Source organism: Phocoena phocoena, chromosome 10 (genome assembly GCF_963924675.1).
Source record: "Phocoena phocoena chromosome 10, mPhoPho1.1, whole genome shotgun sequence".
Lineage (NCBI taxonomy): Eukaryota > Metazoa > Chordata > Mammalia > Artiodactyla > Phocoenidae > Phocoena > Phocoena phocoena.
Window position 1 is genome coordinate 47,730,161 of NC_089228.1, and position 18,141 is coordinate 47,748,301.

Here is an 18,141-nt window from a genome sequence, read left to right on the forward strand (position 1 = left end):
AGAGAAGAGGTTGCTCTGATGTGTGGTTCCTGAATATCCATTCTCTGATTCTGTGCACCTTTATTGAGAGCATCAGGTTCAAAGTTTGATGCCGTTAAGATTGTCTAAGTAGTCCACTCTTTCTCCAGTTCTGTGCTTCCTAAGGAGTGTCCTGATGACAACAGTTTGGTTCCCATACAGTTTTTCTATACTGGAGAGAATATATTAACCAGCTGGACATTAAGCATATAAAATTTTCACTGTAAACTGGTGAAGTGACTTTATGTTTTCTACATCACTCTCCTTGTGAATTTGATTAGTACACATCAGATTTTGAAGCATTTTTTGGCTTCAAGGGTGAGGGCCAGGTCCTGGATCATGATGCTATAGTGAAATTACTGTCCAATGGGGGCTTCTTCCTTAAGGACCACCTCTGTCTTATTTTTATGTAAACAAAACAGTGATATCTTATTTTCTTTCATTAAGCAGAACTCTAGTTTTCAAACCTAGATCCTTCCCAGTTGTACCTAGGGGCTGAATGTTTTGGAGAGAAAGAGAGGTCCAAAGAGACACCTATCAAGGTGAGTGAATAGGGAAGGATAGGTGAGATGGACCTAGCAAAAGTTACAGCCTGGATCACCTTTGAAATCTTGAAAGAGGAACTCTTCAATTTACACTGGTCTGCCAAGGTACTGATTATAGGCAACCTAAGGAAATATAATTACTTTTCACCCATTTTTGAGGACTAGAAACGGTAGGTGAGTGGTAATTTTCCCCAACACTTAACTTACCCAAGATTAATATACTTATCCCTTTCACATTCTCCTGCTATTTATCACTCTGGATGATCCTAAATTACCTGGGTCAGTTTTTAGTATTTGAGTGTTTCAGAATCAATCACAATAGGGAAGTTTATAGATTTACCAAAACCTGTCACTACTTAATCTCTTTCTCCCAATCACCTATTCTAATCTTTTCCCCAGGTCATTGTGATCTTCTTTCTCTATTACTGAGAAGAGAATAAAAATCAGGACTTCACAATGCAGGTCCTCTCTTCTGCACGGAGGACATTTTCCTTTGTGAATGTTTTTTTCAGGCAAGAAAATCAAGCCTGATGGCACAGTGTTAAATGACTTGAAAAGACATGGAGGGTCAGAGAGCCTGGTCATCAGGGGTTCACATTAGGAGAAGTTGAAGATGCATGCTGAATAAGGACTAGAAGGGGAAATCCTGCAGGAATGACTGGGAGGACACCATATGCACACAGACCTTTCACAGGAGAACAGTGTTACTCTAAGGATAATCATCTTTGAGAAAGTACCTTGTAAGTATTCTGAATCTGAGAGACAGTTTCTTTTAAACTGGAACCTATTAGACACCCCCTTCATCGTGTTACAAAAAGCATGAGTTCCAGCCAGATTTCACTGCAAGTGAAACATCAGAGACTTAAAAGACAGAAGAAACCTTCCAAGTGTAGTGAATGTGGAAAGTTTTTTACTCAGAGATCGTCTCTTACCCAGCATCAGAAGATTCACACGGGAGAGAAACCCTATGTTTGTACTGAATGTGGAACTTGTTTCCGGAAACAGTCAAATCTTACTCAACATCTGAGGATTCATACGGGAGAGAAACCTTATAAATGTAATGAATGTGAGAAAGCCTTTCAAACAAAAGCAGTTCTCGTCCAGCATCTGAGAATTCATACTGGGGAGAAACCCTATAAATGCAATGAATGTGGCAAAGCCTTTTGTCAGAGTCCATCCCTTGTTAAACACCTGAGAATTCATACTGGAGAGAAGCCCTATAAATGCAGCGAGTGTGGCAAAGCCTTCAGTCAGAGCATATGCCTTACTCGTCATCAGAGAAGTCATTCTGGAGATAGACCTTATAAGTGTATTGACTGTGGGAAAGCCTTTAATCAGAGTGCGTGCCTCAGGCAGCATCAGAGAATCCACTCAGGAGAGAAGCCCTACATATGTACCAAATGTGGTAAAGCCTTCATTCAGAACTCTTCCCTTGTTGAACATGAGAGAACTCACACTGGAGAGAAACTTTTTAAGTGTAGTGAGTGTGAAAAAACCTTCCGCAAGCAAGCACACCTTAGTGAACATTACAGAATTCACACTGGAGAGAAAGCTTATGAATGTGCTAACTGTGGGAAATCCTTCAGGCACAGCTCAGCACTTGCTCGACATCAGAGGCTTCATGCTGGGGAATAAAACTCGGGATATAACTAGGGTGGAAAGACTTGTATCAATATGAAAACACTTCTTTTTTCTAAATTCTTAGGAGATTAGGACTCAAATCTTCGCCTGGGATGAATGTTTTGTATGTTGAGCACAAGGCAATGTGTCCTAAAAATTAAGAAAATAGACTCAGAACTAGATAGTCTTAAGTTTGATGGCTTCTCTGCCACTTAATGGGTGTCTGACCTTACCGCCCTGAGCCTCAGTTTTTCCCATCCTCCCCAAAGAATAATGAGGATACTTACTAGGGTTGTCTTGAGAATAAAATGAGTGGTATATAATAACTAACTGCCAGTAATTGGTTTTGAGTGATAGATGTTGCAAAAGTTTATAAATCTGGTTATTGAAAACAAAGGTCAATTTTTTGTTTATCATAATGTATTTTTTCTTAAGAATATCCTTGTAATTGGGCTGTGACTTCATACTTAATCTACAGGCTATTTAAAATATAACATATAGATTTAAATAGGAGAACACATTTAAGACCAGTTTCTCCTTGAAAAAATTCAGATTTAATCAGAGAAAAAAGAAATGATTAAAAAAAAAAAAGAAATGATTGGGATTTGAGTGGACATTTTGGGTACTCTGAATAGTTTTATGTAGATTTTGATACCTTCCATTGTTGGGTCTAATTTCACTTCAAGCTCTGGACTTCTCGTTTCCATGAAAAAGGAAGCCTCACTAACACTAACTGAGTAAAAACTCGTGTTCAGGACTTTTGTGTGTGTTTTGAGGTGGAGTGGAATGAGGAGAAGACACAGGAGAATAGAGAGGGGGCATAAGACAGAGAATATAAGCCTGTTGATGAGGACGTGGCTTTATTTGTTTTGAAATCTAGGAGCACAACACTAAAGGGGAGCCTCTTAAGGGAAGAGGAGGGTAGGAGACGTTGAGTTCTTAGGCGCCAGCAGGTGGGGCCTACATGAGAATAGCGTCTTGGGGATAAGTGGGTGGGGATGCCTCACAACAAAGAATGGCTTCTTAGAGCTCAAAAGAAGCAAACAAATCAAAGGATACTTTAAAAAAAAAACATTTATTTTTGGCTGTGTTGGCTCTTTGTGACAGTGTGTGGGCTTCTCATTGTGATGGCTTCTTTTGTTGCAGAGCACGGGTTCTAGGCTGGTGGGCTTCAGTAGTTGTAGCACATGGGCTCAGTAGTTGTGGCTCACAGGCTCTAGAGCGCAGGCTCAGTAGGTGTGGCGCACGGGCTTAGTTGCTCCGCAGCATGTGGGATCTTCCCAGACCAGGGCTCAAACCTGTGTCCCCTGCATTGGCAGGTGGATTCTTTTCTTTCTTTCTTTCTTTTTTTCTTTTGGCTGCATTGGGTCTTTGTTGCTGCACGTGAGCTTCCTCTAGTTGCGGAGAGCGGGGGCTGCTCTTCATTGCAGTGTGCGGACTTCTCATTGCGGTGGCTTCTCTTATTGTGGAGCATGGGCTCTAGGCGCTCTGGCTTCAGTAGTTGCAGCACACAGGGTCAGTAGTTGTGGCTCACGGGCTCTAGAGCACAGGCTCAGTAGTTGTGGTGCACTGGCTTAGTTGCTCCGCGGCATGTGGTATCTTCCCGGACCAGGGCTTGAACCTGTGTCCCCTGCATTGACAGGTGGATTCTTAACCACTGCGCCACCAGGGAAGTCCCGGCAAGTGGATTTTTAACCACTGTGCCACGAGGGAAGCTCTCAAAGGATACTTTTAATGGTGCTTCATGCAATGCTAATAAGCTACTTAAGGTAAACAAGCACATCTAACACTAAAAGGTGCCCTTGTAGGAAAAGTAGGAGATATTTTCCGCATTTCCAGAGTCAGGGATAAAGAAAGAGAAACTTGACTTCCCAAAGTCAAACAGCTAATGTCAGAGTTGAATCTCAGTCTAGATCCTGGTTTTTATAGTACCAAACTCACAGGTAATTTTCCTCACTGAACCTTTCCATTGTGTGAGATGCCCAAATTGTGAAAAACAGAGGGAGAGGTATTTTTTTCAACTTAATGTGTGCTCATTGAAATACATTTATAAAATAAGAGTGGAAAAAATTAAAGTTACATACTTTCACCAAGTACATATACTGAAGTACTTACTTTAGTATATTTATTCTAGCCTTTCTTCTGTGCTTAGCTTTTCTTTCTTCCATTAAAAAAAAAAACTAACTATGGGGAATTCCCTAGAGGTCCAGTGTTTAGGTCTCCGCGCTTCCACTGCAGTGGGCCCAGGTTCAATCCCTGTTCAGGGAACTAGGATCCCACAAGCTGTGTGGCCAAAAAAAAAAAAAAAAAAAAAAGTAACTATGATTATTATATTACATCTTGCCATTTGATTTAACATAAGGATTTAGCCATACTATTACAGACTTTCTATAAACCTCGTTTTAATGGTTGCTTATTGACCTGCTCATAATTTACTGTTTCCCTTGTTTGTTGTTTAAATTAATGCCAATTTTTTCTTATAAATCAGCTAGTCCACTTAATGCAATGCCTGACACATGGTATGTGCTCACATTAGCTGGTAAAATTATTAACTCAGCAGTGAAACATGTTTGTATATAAAGCTTTTTCATCATTTAAAATTATTGCCTTGGGCTTCCCTGGTGGCGCAGTGGTTGAGAGTCCGCCTGCCAATGCAGGGGACACGGGTTCGTGCCCCGGTGAGAGGCCCGTGAGCCATGGCCGCAGAGCCTGCGCGTCCGGAGCCTGTGCTCCGCAACGCGAGAGGCCACAACAGTGAGAGGCCCGCGTACAGCAAAAAAAAAAAAAAAAATTATATATATATATAAAATTATTGCCTTAGGATTTTCAGAAGGTATGATCTTTAATTTTATTTTAAAAATTTCATTTTTTTGACTAGATAATAGAAGCTTATGGTTTAAAATTCTAAAAGCACAAAAGTTAAACAGTGAAAAGCCTTCTTGGCAGCCACCCCAGATAAAAAATATTATCAGTTTTTTGTTTTCCTTCCAGAGATAGATGATTATAAACAAGGAAACGTGTTTCCCTCCTTTTTCTAAAATAGACTTTTAAAGAATAGTTTTAGGGGACTTCCCTGGCGGCGCAGTGGTTAAGAATCCACCTGCCAATGCAGGGGACACGGGTTCGAGCCCTGGTCTGGGAAGATCCCACATGCCGCAGAGCAACTAAGCCCATGCACCACAACTACTGAACCTGCGCTCTAGAGCCCGCGGGCCACAACTACTGAGCCCACGCACCACGACTACTGAAGCCCGTATGCCTAGAGCCCATGCTCTGCAAAAAGAAAAGCCACCGCAACGAGAAGCCCGTGCACCGCACAAAGAGTAGCCCCTGCTCGCCGCAACTAGAGAAAGCCTGCACACAGCAACTGAGATCCAACTGCAGGCAAAAATTTTTTAAATAAAAATAAAAAAAGAACAGTTTTAGGTTCACAGCAAGATTGAATAGAAAGTACATGGAGCTCCCACATATGTAAAATCTCCCCATTATCAATGTCCTGCACCAGGGTGATACATTTGTTACAGTCCATGAACCTACACACTATGAACTGAAAATTCATAGTTCAAGTTAGGGTTAACTCTTTTTTTTTTTTTTAATTGAAGTATAGTTGATTTACAATGTTGTGTTAGTTTCTGGTGTACAGCAAGGTAATTCAGATATGTATGTATATATATGTATGTGCATATATATATGTGTGTATATATGTATATATATATATATTCTTTTCCATTATGGCTTATCACAGGGTATTGAATGTAGTTCCCTGTGCTACACAGTAGGACCTTGTCATTTATGCATTCTATATATAATAGTTTGCATCTGCTAACCCCAAACTCCCACTCCATCCCTCCCCTAACCCCCTCCCCGCTGGCAGCCACAAGTCTGTTCTCTATGTCTATGAGTGTTTCTGGTTCATAGATAAGTTCATTGTTGTCATATTTTAGATATCACGTATAAGTGATATCATATGGTATTTGTCTTTCTCTTTCTAACTTACTTCACTTACTGTGATAATCTCTAGGTCCATCCATGTAGCTGCAAATGGCATTATTTCTTTTTTAATGGCTGAGTGATATTCCACTGTGTGTAAATACCATATCTTTTTATTTATTTTTATACAGCAGGTTCTTATTAATGTTTTATACATATTAGTGTATATATGTCAATCCCAATCTCCCAATTCATCCCACCAACACCACCTCCTCCCGCCACTTTCCCCACTTGGTGTCCATATGTTTGTTCTCTTCATCTGTGTTAAATACCACATCTTCTTTATTCATTCATCTGTCATTGGACATTTAGGTTTTCTCCATGTCCTGGCTATTATAAATAGTTTTTCTATAAACAGAGGGGTGCATGTATCTTTTTGAATTATCGTTTTCTCTGGAATGGGATTGCTGTATCACATGGCAACTCTATTTTTAGTTTTTTGAGAAACTGCCATACTGTTCTCCATCGTGGCTGCACTAACTTACATTCCCACCAACAGTGTAGGAGGGTTCCCTTTTCTCCAACACATTAGGGTTCTCTTAAGAGTCATGCATCCTATGGGTTTGGATAAATGTATAATGACATGTTTCCATCATTATAGTATCATGCAGAATAGTTTCACTGCCCTAAAAATCCTCTGTGCTCCACCTATTCATCCCCACCTCTTCCCAACCCCTGACAACTACTTATCTTTTTATTGTCTTCAAAGTTTTGCCTTTTCCAGAATGTCATGTAGTTGGAATTGTACAGTATGCAGCCTTTTTAAAAAATTTTATTTTTTGGCTGTGTTGTGTCTTCATTGCTGCACGCAGGCTTTCTCTAGTTGCAGCGAGGGGGGGCTACTCTTCGTTGCGGTGCATGGGCTTCTCATTGCAGTGGCTTCTCTTGTTGTGGAGAATGGGCTGTAGGCGCGTGGGCTTCAGTAGTTATGGCTTACGGGCTCTAGAGCACAGGCTCAGTAGTTGTGGCACATGGGCTTAGTTGCTCCGCGGCATGTGGGGTCTTCCTGGACTAGGGACCAAACCCGTGTCCCCTGCATTGGCAGGCGGATTCTTATCCACTGTACCACCAGGGAAGCCCCTATGCAGCCTTTTTTTTTTTTTTTTTTTGCGGTATGCGGGCCTCTCTTACTGTTGTGGCCTCTCTCGTTGCGGAGCACAGGCTCCGGACGCACAGGCTCAGCGGCCATGGCTCACGGGCCCAGCCGCTCCGCAGCATGTGGGATCTTCCCAGACTGGGGCACAAACCCGTGTCCCCTGCATCGGCAGGCGGACTCTCAACCACAGCGCCACCAGGGAAGCCCTATGCAGCCTTTTTGAATTGTTTTTTTTTTCACTTAGTAATATGCATTTAATTTTCTCCATGTCTTTTCATGGCTTGATAGCTCATTTCTTTTTTAAAAAAATATTTTTAATTAATTAATGTATGGCTGTGTTGGGTTTTCGTTGCTGCATGCGGGCTTTCATTGCGGGCTTCTTTCTTAGCGGAGCACGGGCGCCAGGTGCACGGGCTTCAGTAGATGTGGCTCGCAGGCTCGGTAGTTGTGGCACACGGGCTCAGCCGCTCCGTGGCACATGGGCTCTTCCCCGACCAGGGCTTGAACCGGTGTCCTCTGCATTAACAGGCAGATTCTTAACCACTTCACCACCAGGGAAGCCCGATAGCTCATTTCTTTTTAGCGCTAAATAACATTCCATTGTCTTGTTGTACCGCAGTTTATTTATCCATTCACCTACTGAAGGATACTTTGGTTGTTTCCAGACTTTGGCAATTATGGATATAGCTGCAATAAACATCTGTGTTCAGGTTTTTGTGTGGACCTAAGTTTACAAGTTCTTTGGGTACATACCAAGGGGTGCAATTGCTGGATCACGTTTAGTTTTTTAAGGAAGCGCCAAACTGTCTTCCAAAGTGGTGACCATTTTGCACTCCCACCAGCAATGAATGAGAGTTCCTGTTGCTCCACATTCTTGTTAACATTTGCTGTTGTCAGTGCTCTGGATTTTAGCCATTTTAATACGTGTGTAGTGGTAGCTTATTGTTGTTTTTACTTGTGTTTCCCTGATGACATATGAGGTGGGGCATCTTTTCTATGCATATTTGCCGTTTGTGTATTTCTTTGGTGAGGTATCTGTTCAGGATGTTTCCCCATCTTTAATTGGGTGTCCAGCTTCCATTGCCCACAAGTTTACAGAGAACCTTCTCTGGGAGGTAGACAATACTGCCGCAGTTGTACCAGAGACCCAGCTTGACTTGTTGGCTCAGGGAGAGGCAAGGGCAATGGGAAAACTGACTCTGTGCTACCATCTCCTCAGGCGCCCAGGGCAGGAGGGGAAAAGTGTAGTGGTGCACAGCTGGATTGGCGTAGGGAGGAGAAGGCTGGGAAGGACTGCGAGTGTCAAGGCAGGACAGATGGTTTGTGTTCTAGGACCCCACACTGCAGATTCAGAGGATCCAGACTTTGGAGAGAATGGAGGCTGTGATGGGATGAGGAGCAAGAGAAGTTATGGCTAGACTTGGAGAATTTGGGGAAGCAGCTACACGAATACAAAGTTCGGGGTCCCATCCTACAGCTGAGGAACTTGGTCAGCTCTCCCCCAGCAGCTCCTGGGACCAGTACTGTGCTAGCTGTTGCCAGTCTCTAAGGAAACGTTCAAATCAATGATGATAACTCAGTGGTCCCTTCTGTCCCAGCTTCTGGGACCACATATGCCTAAATCACGTTAAGCTTGGGGCTGCCATTAGCCTAGAATGATTGTGGGGCAATGGAGGATTCCTAACCTCAGGCCTGGACAGACGCCTTCCGTCTAGCCTTTCTCCTGTCTGAAAGACTTCATGCATAACTTGGGAGAAGCAGTAGGTTGGTGAGAGTAGATGTCAGTCAAAACTGTTTCCATAGCAATGTGAGGCTCAGAAGGCAAGAACCTCTGGAGAGACAGGGCCCAGGACTGGGAAAAGAGCCACAGAAGTGGGAGCTTGAAAACTCAGAAGACATGTGTCTTGCTTCCTGATTTGACTGCATTGCCCTGGTTATCTTGAGCCATGCAATCAGATATGATTGCATTTTGCACTGTTTTGTGTCAAATGTGAAAATACCTTTGACCCTTAGAAAGTGCCAGAGACTTCCTCAGGAGTTGCAGGACTCCTAATGAGTGAAAGAAAAAATCCTGTTTACTCCAATAATACCTAAAACTACACTGTCCAATGGAGTGGCCACTCATTACATGTGGCTATTTTGTTCTCTTTTTTTCTTTTAGCTGAACCGTGTGGCTTGTGGGATCTTAGTTCCCTGACCAGGGATTGAACCTGGCCCTCGGCAGTGGAAGTGCTGAGTCCTAACCACTGGACCGCCAGGGAATTTCCTACATGTGGCTATTTAAGCTAGTTAAAATTAACAGAAGGAAAAGTTCAGTTTCTCACTCACTCTAGCCACATTTCCAGTGCTCAATGACCACATGTGGCTAGGGGCAGCAAAGCTGTAAAACATTTCCATTATTGTGGAATATTCTTTTCTTTTTAACATCCTTATTGGAGTATAATTGCTTTACATTGTTGTGTTAGTTTCTGCTGTATAACAAAGTGAATCATATTGTGGAATATTCTATCAGACAGTGCTGGCCTTGATATTTGGCTTTCCTAGGCAATAAACTTCAAAATATTTTTTGGACGCTGATACAGATTTGATGACCTTTTATTTTGACAAGTAAGCACATTAGATTAACCTGCTATTTGTTATAACCATTATTTCATAAAATAAAAACCAGAGATAAGAAACCTATAATCTCAGAATAAAGGATTTCTTCAGAAGAAAGTATAAATGGGCATCTTTGCAGTGACACTGACAGAGAAGCCCTGGAGCCTGTATTGACATTCCTGTGCCTTTGTCAGCTTGTAGGACTTGGGCCTCTTTAGTACTGCACTTGAGCCCTGTCCTTGAAAAGGGCATCAGGAAGGCCCTTTTGGAAAGTGACCTGCCCATCTCAGTGCATCATGTAAGGAGGTCATGATGTCAGTATGACTTATTACTGGTAATGTTACTTTGATCATTTAGATAAGGTGGCATCTGCCTGGTTTTCCACTGTAAATGACTTGTTTTCCTTTTGTAATCTCTGGTGGAGATATACTTTGAGACTATGCAAATAGTGATTTTTTCAGCATATTTCTGGCCACTAATTTTGACATCTTTTGATGAATCTTTCCAACACCACTTAGGTATTTGTTTACTATGGCCTCTGTAACAAACTATCACAAACTTGGTGGCTTAAAAGAACAGAAGTGTATGCTCTCAGAGTTCTAGAAGCCAGAAGTTTGAAATCAGTTTCATTAGGCTGAAGTCAGGGTGTTGGCAGGTCTGCACTCCCTCTGAAGACTTTTGGGGAGAATCTTGTTTCTTCCAGCTTCTGGTGGCCGTGAGCATTCTCTGCCTCTCTTCACATTGTCTTGTCTGTGTCTAATCTCTGTCTGCCTTTCTCTTACAAGGAAATGTGTGATGGCTTTTAGAGCCTCCCCAGATTATCCAGGATTCTCTGAGAGCCTTAATTTAATCACACCTGCAAACTTTACCACATAAGGTAACATTCACAGGTTCCAGGGATTAGGACCTATCTCTTAGGAGGCTGCCATTCAGACCACTGCAACTTCTTATTGTGGAATTTTCCAAATGGTGATTTTTTTTCTTTTTTAAAAAATTTTATTTATTTTATTTTTATTTTTGGCTGCGTTGGGTCTTTGTTCCTGCGCACGGGCTTCTCATTGCAGTGGCTTCTCTTGTTGCGGAGCACGGGCTCTAGGCGTGTGGGCTTCAGTAGTTGTGGCTCGAGGGCTCTAGAGCACAGGCTCAGTAGTTGTGGCACACTGGCTTAGTTGCTCCGCGGCACGTGGGATCTCCTGGACCAGGGCTCGAACCCGTGTCCCCTGAATTGGCAGGCGGATTCTTAACCACTGCGCCACCAGGGAAGTCCCCCAAATGGTGATTTTTCTATTTCCATCATTCCTCCTACATTTATTAATTGGGATTCTACTGCAAGGAAGACCTATCCGTTCTCCTCCAGGTGTGTCCTTTTGACATGCCCCCATTATTCTTTGAGGACCGCCTTACTTTTGGGCACAAGATGTTCCAGGCTTGTCCTTTTACTATTCCTGCCTCAGCCCTGGGATTACATTACTGGCCTATTTGTCTAGCCCCGCTCCTATGGTCCATTTCTGAGAAGCAAGGGGATAGTTCGTGAGGGAAAAGGACTAGCCTCTCTTCTCTGGCCCCAAACTCATTCACCTTTCTCTGCAGTTAACAGGACCCACTGTCCTTAGAAAGCAGTTTACGGAGGTGAAGCAATTTTCTTAAGGCTGCTTAGTGGATGTCACCTGCCACCCTACCTTGGTCTTGGGCTTTCATCATGAGATATGCTTCCTGGCTGGTAACACTTACACTTAACATTGTTAGAAATATCACCTACGGTAAAGACTTCATCAATATGGTAAGTTTCAAGATTTAAGATCTTTTAAATAGTCTTTCGTGTTACTTGTTTAAATTTTTTGTTTCATCTCCCTCATAATAGGCTTTATCAGTATTTCTCAAATTTGAGTGTGCATCAGAACCACCTGGCAGACTTGTTACAGAGAATGCTGGGCCCTACACCCGAAATTTCTGATTCTCAGGCAAGGCCTGCAAATTGGCATCTTTAGGTTTCCAGGGGTGCTGATGCTGCTTGTCAAGGATCCACACTTTGAGAACCACCAGCCTGTTAAAAAAAAAAAATTAAACACTCATTTATTCTAACTATATTTATTCTGCTCTTAATATGTTAGGTACTGTTCTGGGTACAGAGGATACAGAGGTAAGACAAAGTCCCTGCCCTCAAGACTCCCACCTGTAAATGATAAGACATACTAAAATTTACAGTAATTAAAGCAGTGGGGTGTTGGTACAAGAATAGATATAGCAGTGATACAGATTAGAAAAAACCCTGGCTCGTTATGTGAGTATACATTAAAGATAGTACTAGGAATGGCTTCGGGACTAGTCTGTATAATTTAGAGAGCCTATTTCAGGACTCACTCGCCCACTCACATGAATCACTTTTGAGGATTCTTTACACTAGGTCTTAAAATGGCTGAAAGATAGATGTGGCACCAAATTCATAACATGGAATCTGAAATTCCTAATTTCCGGCTGCTGAAGAATGGAATCTTGACAAGTCTCCAGTTTTGGTTGACTTGCAGTAATGAGGAAAATTATTAGGTAACATGAAAAACAGTTTAGCTTCCCTGGTCAATCAAAAAAAAATGCCAGTTAAATATAACTATTAAACACCATTTTCAAAGCATCAAATTGAATGCATCATGGATGAGGTGATGTGGGCTATCGTAAACAGTATGAATAAAATGGTAAAAACCACCTAGAAAGCAATTTGAAAGAAAGCACGAAAAGCTTTAGAAATATTCAAATACTTTGATCTAGTAATTCTGCTTCCAGCAACTCATTCTAAGGAAATCATCAGAAATACATTTGGAGGTTTCTGTGCACACACATTCTACCACTGTATCATTAGGCTGCATGTAACAGAAACCTGACAGAGGCTTAACTAAGATGGTGTTTATCCTCATGTATCAGGAAGTCCAAGGCTAGTACAGCAGCTCCTCCAGGCATGCCATCACGATCCAGGGTCCTCGAGTCTTTCCACTGTACCACCCAGAACAAGTGGCTGTCTTCTTCATGCCCCAAAATGGCTCTGGTACTTCTTGGTTTCATGTTTGTGCTCCAGGCAGGATGGAGAGAGGACAAAGGTTCATGCTTGCCAAATCCATCCTTTTGTATCAAAAAACCTAGTAAGCAGACTTCCACTTTTATCTTTTTTTTTTAACCATGTCATCAATAGTAGTCACCATGTGATTCAGTAGATCCTAACTTGTATCATGGTCACCTGTATTATTACTTGTTCAAGATCCACTTGTATCTCTTAACTTACCAGAGCTGTCACATGGCTACCCTTAGCAGAAGCTGGGGAAGTACTGGTAACTAGGCACATGATCATCTCCCTCATCCAAAGTGAGGTTCTGCTGAAGAGGAAGATAAAATACAGGATCTGTTTAATTACAACATTCTCTGTAGCTATTAATGTCAGGATTTCGAATTTTACTGACCTAGAAAAATGCTCATGATACAACGTCAAGTGAGAAGCAGGACTGAGAACATACAGAATACAATCACAATTTTGTTTAGAAAAATATAATTTACATACACACACATCCCACACACAGGAAATAACAAAATGTTAGTGGTAGTTAATGTCTAGAGTTAGCAGTTCAGGTCAAAAGGGTACTGATGGATAGATATGTTTTATCTTACTGAATGTTTTCTGTATTTTCTAAATTTTCTCCAGTGAACGTGTATTATCTTTTTTTTTCCTTGTAATGTTTTATTTTTATTTTTTGGCCACACCGTGCAGCATATGGAATCTTAGTTCCCCAACCAGGGATCAAACCTGTGCCCCCTGCAGTGGAAGCATGAGGTCTTAACCACTGGACAACCAGGGAAGTCCCTAAACTTGTATTATAATAGGAAAAAAAGATGTTATTTAAAAAAATACTCCGTATGTTCTTAAAGAAGACTAAGTCCAAAATATTTATTTACACTTATTCATTTTCATCTTCATTGTCAAAAGAAAGGAGGCTACTATTTTTGATTTGCTTTTGTGAGTTTTTTTTAACTGAATCCTGCTTATTTATTTCATCTTCTTCATTTGTCTTCTTCTTTTTTGAGCTTGCTCTTAAACCGGAATATTTTTCATCTGAGGAACGCTTGACTGGTTTTCGATACATAATTCTTCCATCAGCTGAAGCTGGTTCTTCATCTGCAGCAAAAAACAAAGTTAAAAAACTTTCTTTCTCTCGTTATTTTGACTTTATCGGAGAGTCAAATGGCAAGAAAATCTCATACGGTATTTATGGACATCCTTGAGTCAATTCAGTCTGGTCTTTTCCACTGCCTCTAGCTATATAGCCACAAGACATGCAGTCACTTAGTAAAAACTCATGTACAGGGCGCAGTGGTTGAGAGTCCGCCTACCAATGCAGGGGACACGGGTTCGTGCCCTGGTCCGGGAAGATCCCACATGCCACGGAGCAGCTGGGCCCGTGAGCCATGGCCGCTGAGCCTGCGCGTCCGGAGCCTGTGCTCCGCAACGGGAGAGGCCACAACAGTGAGAGGCCCGCGTACCGCAAAAAACAAAAAACAAAAACTCATGTACCGAACGAAGTATAGTGTAATATTGCCAGTCCCCAATTCATTACAATCAGACTATATTTGTTAAGTATCCCGAAAAGTGATTGTTTGGAACTCCAGCATTTCCTCCTAAATCAATGTAATAAATACTACAAATAATGAAAAAAATACTATATAGCATACCACACACCAGGCACTAATTAAATACACCTCTGTTGACTAGTTTGTAAACCAGGTATTTTTTTAAAAAACAGGATGTTTTTACTTAAATTTGCACTTAATCCTTATAACAGCCCAATAAAGTGGGCACAACTTGTCCCCATTTTACTGATGAGGTAACTGAGGCTGAGAGGTGAAATAACTTGTTCAAGGTAACACATCTGGTAAGTGTCAAAGCCAAAGTTTGAACCTAGGACTGTCTCCTTCAAACATACCATACCACTGTATAAAATGATTTCATACCTAACTCGTTAAGTTGGTAGAAAAACCAGCTTACTTTCAGACATACCTGCTTTGGCAGCCTTTATTTCTGTTTTAATTTTCATGACTTCTTCAACTGATAGGTCTCCCTTTTTTAAAACCACCACTTGGGGCTGTTCATCTTCTTTGTCACTGTGATCACCATCTTCACCTGGGAGCTGAAGCTGGATTCTCTAGGAAAAAACACAAACATAACATTTAAGTTGCTGACCTTGAACTAAATACAACCACTGTCTCTGTGAGAAACTGTAATTACTAGAGTGAGAAGGGTAACATTATTGACTAAATGTGTTTGGCAATGAATTTTCAAGTAACTCTTAAAAATCTAACCTCACCAGAGTAGGGAAGAGGTCCACCTGCCAGTTATCCTGGGGTGCCTGTCCAAGGGATCTGGTTTCCATTTCAGCAGGACCCCAGCTTGCAGTTCCTGATGTCAGCGGCCCTCTGCTTCATGTTCTGCCAGCATTCAGCCTACTCAGGGTAGTGCTGACTACAGCAGTTCTCTCTGCTCTTCATCAACCCTTTTCATGTACACCTCTTCTCAAAGTGTGACAAAAAATAACCACCACCGAAGTACAGAAAACGGCAAGTAAAAGGTCCTCCTTCACCTACTTCTGCTTATCTTTACCCCCTTCCAGTAGCTTGTTTGGTGGGTATCCTAAGTGTTAGTCTAAGTGTATAAAAATACGGAGGTACAGAAAACATTTTGTATACAAACAAGACACGGAACATACTACTATATGACTCGCTTCCTTTTTTCTTTTTAAATTATGAAATTTACCAAACATAAAAAAGTACAGAAAATAACAGAAACTATGCACTGACTCTACAGGTGCAACAAATGGTAATATTTGGCTAGTTGACTGAGATTTTTTAAAATGTCAGTCATCATATAAGCCCCACTCACCCAAGTTTTTTACTCAAAAACATCTTTGCACAATGCCTTGAGATACATATGGCATCATCTATTTTTAAAAATCACGGCCCAGTATTTATACATATGGTTATCTCATGGTTTATTTGACCAATTCTTTGTAAGTAAAAATTTTGGTTGTTTCTAGTTTTTTTCTACTATAATAAAATTTTTGCACATGTTTTTGTTCACTTTTGCAAACTTACACACAGATAAATTCCTCGAATGGAAATGCTAGGTTGAAAGGCGTGCACACCCACCACACATTATTCAAATAGATGTCAGTCCACCTCTCACAGAGCCTTCCTTGTCTCCCAAACAGGGCAACAAAGCCCTGCAGCTGTCCGACCACAGCTGTAATCTTAAACTATAATTATATCGTGATTTCCCATGAAACTCTTTTCTTTTTGTTAACAGATTCCTAGAATGATTACACTGCCAAAATGATTAAGAATGAAGTTGGTTTCGCAAACACAGGAACCTGGGACATGTCTATGGAAAAGTCTGTTGATCAAATGTGTTAGCCCGAATGACTGATATTATTTGGAAAGTTCCCCGCCCCCCTGCCCCGAGTTCTCCTAAGATAGCATTCTAAGCTGCAGTCTTCAAGGTGTTAACTAGGCACACACATGATCATCACTAGGACCTGAAGCAAACTATAAAATTAGGTCCATATTCTCCTCATTGCTGAAACCATGTCCCTTTTCTCAAACGTCATCCTCTTTGCCATAGTCACTGTTTTTGGTCCTGGGGACCAGTCACTCCCTGATCATGTTATCTCTATCCAAACATGCTCCTTGTTGCCTACTGAATAGTCCATATGGCCTCACCTCTATCAGTCCCTCAATCACTTCTAAACACAGTCAGTCCGTGACTCACTGTCTCTACACCTTTACCCATGCCGTTCCTTCCATCTCTACCTGCTGACTTACCCATGCTCAAGATTCAATCTAAATGTCCCTTCCTCCATGAAGCCTTGCCTGATGATAACCACAGTCATCTAACCAATGTAACTCGTCACCCACTACTTGGTGCCACAGGCACTGTGCTAGGAAAATATAGAGGGATTAAGATACTTAGAGTGTTCGATTTAGAGGTGGAGATACCCAAGAGAGTAAGTAGTTGCCATGCATAATGATGAGTATTGCAGATAAGATGCGGATAGAGTGAAGAGAAGAACAGAGGAGGAGTTACTGTCTGGGGGAGGTTCAAAAGGCTTCACTGAGGTGGTGACCTGTGAGGGCTGAGATGAGGCAGGCAGGAAGGTGTTAAAGAACAGGGCATTTTGGAGATCCATCTCTTTGTCCTTTCAGAGCCTGGCCCAGGGCCTGGATTTAGCACATACTCACTGGATTAACTGCACTTAAGTCAATCTTGTGTCCTTCTACTAAGTGACTTGAGGGGTGGGTCTTTGTGCAAGTGCAAGACACAAAGTGCTAAATAAATTCTCTATTTCTCCACACATGCCCTAAGCATAATACTCTTTCTATTAAAAAAGGTAGGGCAGATTTTGATGTGAATCAGTTCGGGTAGGAGCCTGGGGGAGCTTAGAAGTTGCCTCCCACCGATCCCCATTTCTAAACTATCCAGGTGTGGCTCCTTCCTGAAGCTCCTCTTCTTCTATTGAAAGCCAAGATATAAAAGGTTTTTGCTTTCCGTTTTTTTTTTTTTTTTTTGTGACAACAAGCACAGAAGGGCATTCGTTAAGGATGTTCCAGACTCAAGGCTTAGGATATCAGGTCATTTGATCGAGTGGCCTTAGTTTCTTTACCTGGAAAATGGGACGACGCTACCACCCACACTGCTAACTACAGGTTATGCGATAAGCAAGTGAAAACGAAGAGAGACGAAAATGATCTTTCTTAACTGTCTACGAAGGACGAGGCGCTTTACCTGCGTGAAGTCATTTTCAAAAACACAGCAGCACTGTGAAAACGACAAATAGCTTCCTGGGCGAAAGAGGCAGTAGTTTGTTTGAAGATGACCAGCCTGGGGTCTGAGGACACTCGGACTAGGGGCCGGGCGCGGGTGCGAGGAGAGACCCATCAGTATCTAGCCTCCAAGTCAAGCCAGAAGCTGAAATTGGCGGATCGGGCCGCATTTCTGCGGTAACGGGACTGGCCCGGGCTCACCTTGGTTTCTACCGTGGGCCCTTCCTCGTAGCCGATCCGTTCCTTGAAGCGGGCCAGGAACGCCGGCTCGGCTGGCCGCACGTACGACACCTGGTTCCGCTTGCTCATAGCCGCGCTACGGGAAAACAGGACCCCACAGCCGCCTGGAGACTGTACGGAGGCGACGGCGCTTACTCGTGACGTCACGTAGGCCCCGCCCCTGACACAGGGCCTGGCAACATG

The 18,141-nt window shown here is 42.2% G+C and overlaps 2 protein-coding genes across 2 annotated transcripts; one reads left to right on the plus strand and one right to left on the minus strand.

The window, feature by feature from the left end:
- Window positions 1-1,382: 1,382 nt before the first annotated feature.
- Window positions 1,383-2,198, plus strand: ZNF501 (zinc finger protein 501). The gene has a single exon (XM_065886223.1). The coding sequence runs from the start codon at window positions 1,383-1,385 to the stop codon at window positions 2,196-2,198; it is 816 nt and encodes a 271-aa protein (XP_065742295.1).
- Window positions 2,199-13,805: 11,607 nt separating this feature from the next.
- KIAA1143 (KIAA1143 ortholog) lies at window positions 13,806-18,027 on the minus strand. The gene is made up of 3 exons (XM_065886323.1): window positions 17,920-18,027; window positions 14,903-15,047; window positions 13,806-14,023 (listed from the first exon to the last, which is right to left on the minus strand). Exons 1-3 carry the CDS (start codon window positions 18,025-18,027, stop codon window positions 13,806-13,808), a joined length of 471 nt encoding a protein of 156 aa, XP_065742395.1.
- Between the last annotated feature and the right edge of the window lie 114 nt (window positions 18,028-18,141).

Coding starts and splice junctions, on each gene's coding strand:
- ZNF501 (XM_065886223.1), top strand. CDS start 1,383: ATGAGTTCCAGCCAGATTTCACTGCAAGTGAAACATCAGAGACTTAAA.
- KIAA1143 (XM_065886323.1), bottom strand. CDS start 18,027: ATGAGCAAGCGGAACCAGGTGTCGTACGTGCGGCCAGCCGAGCCGGCG. Junction 15,048..17,919: donor GGCCCACGGTAGAAACCAAG/GTGAGCCCGGGC, acceptor GTTTTTTCCTAG/AGAATCCAGCTTCAGCTCCC. Junction 14,024..14,902: donor AATAAAGGCTGCCAAAGCAG/GTATGTCTGAAA, acceptor TTTTTGCTGCAG/ATGAAGAACCAGCTTCAGCT.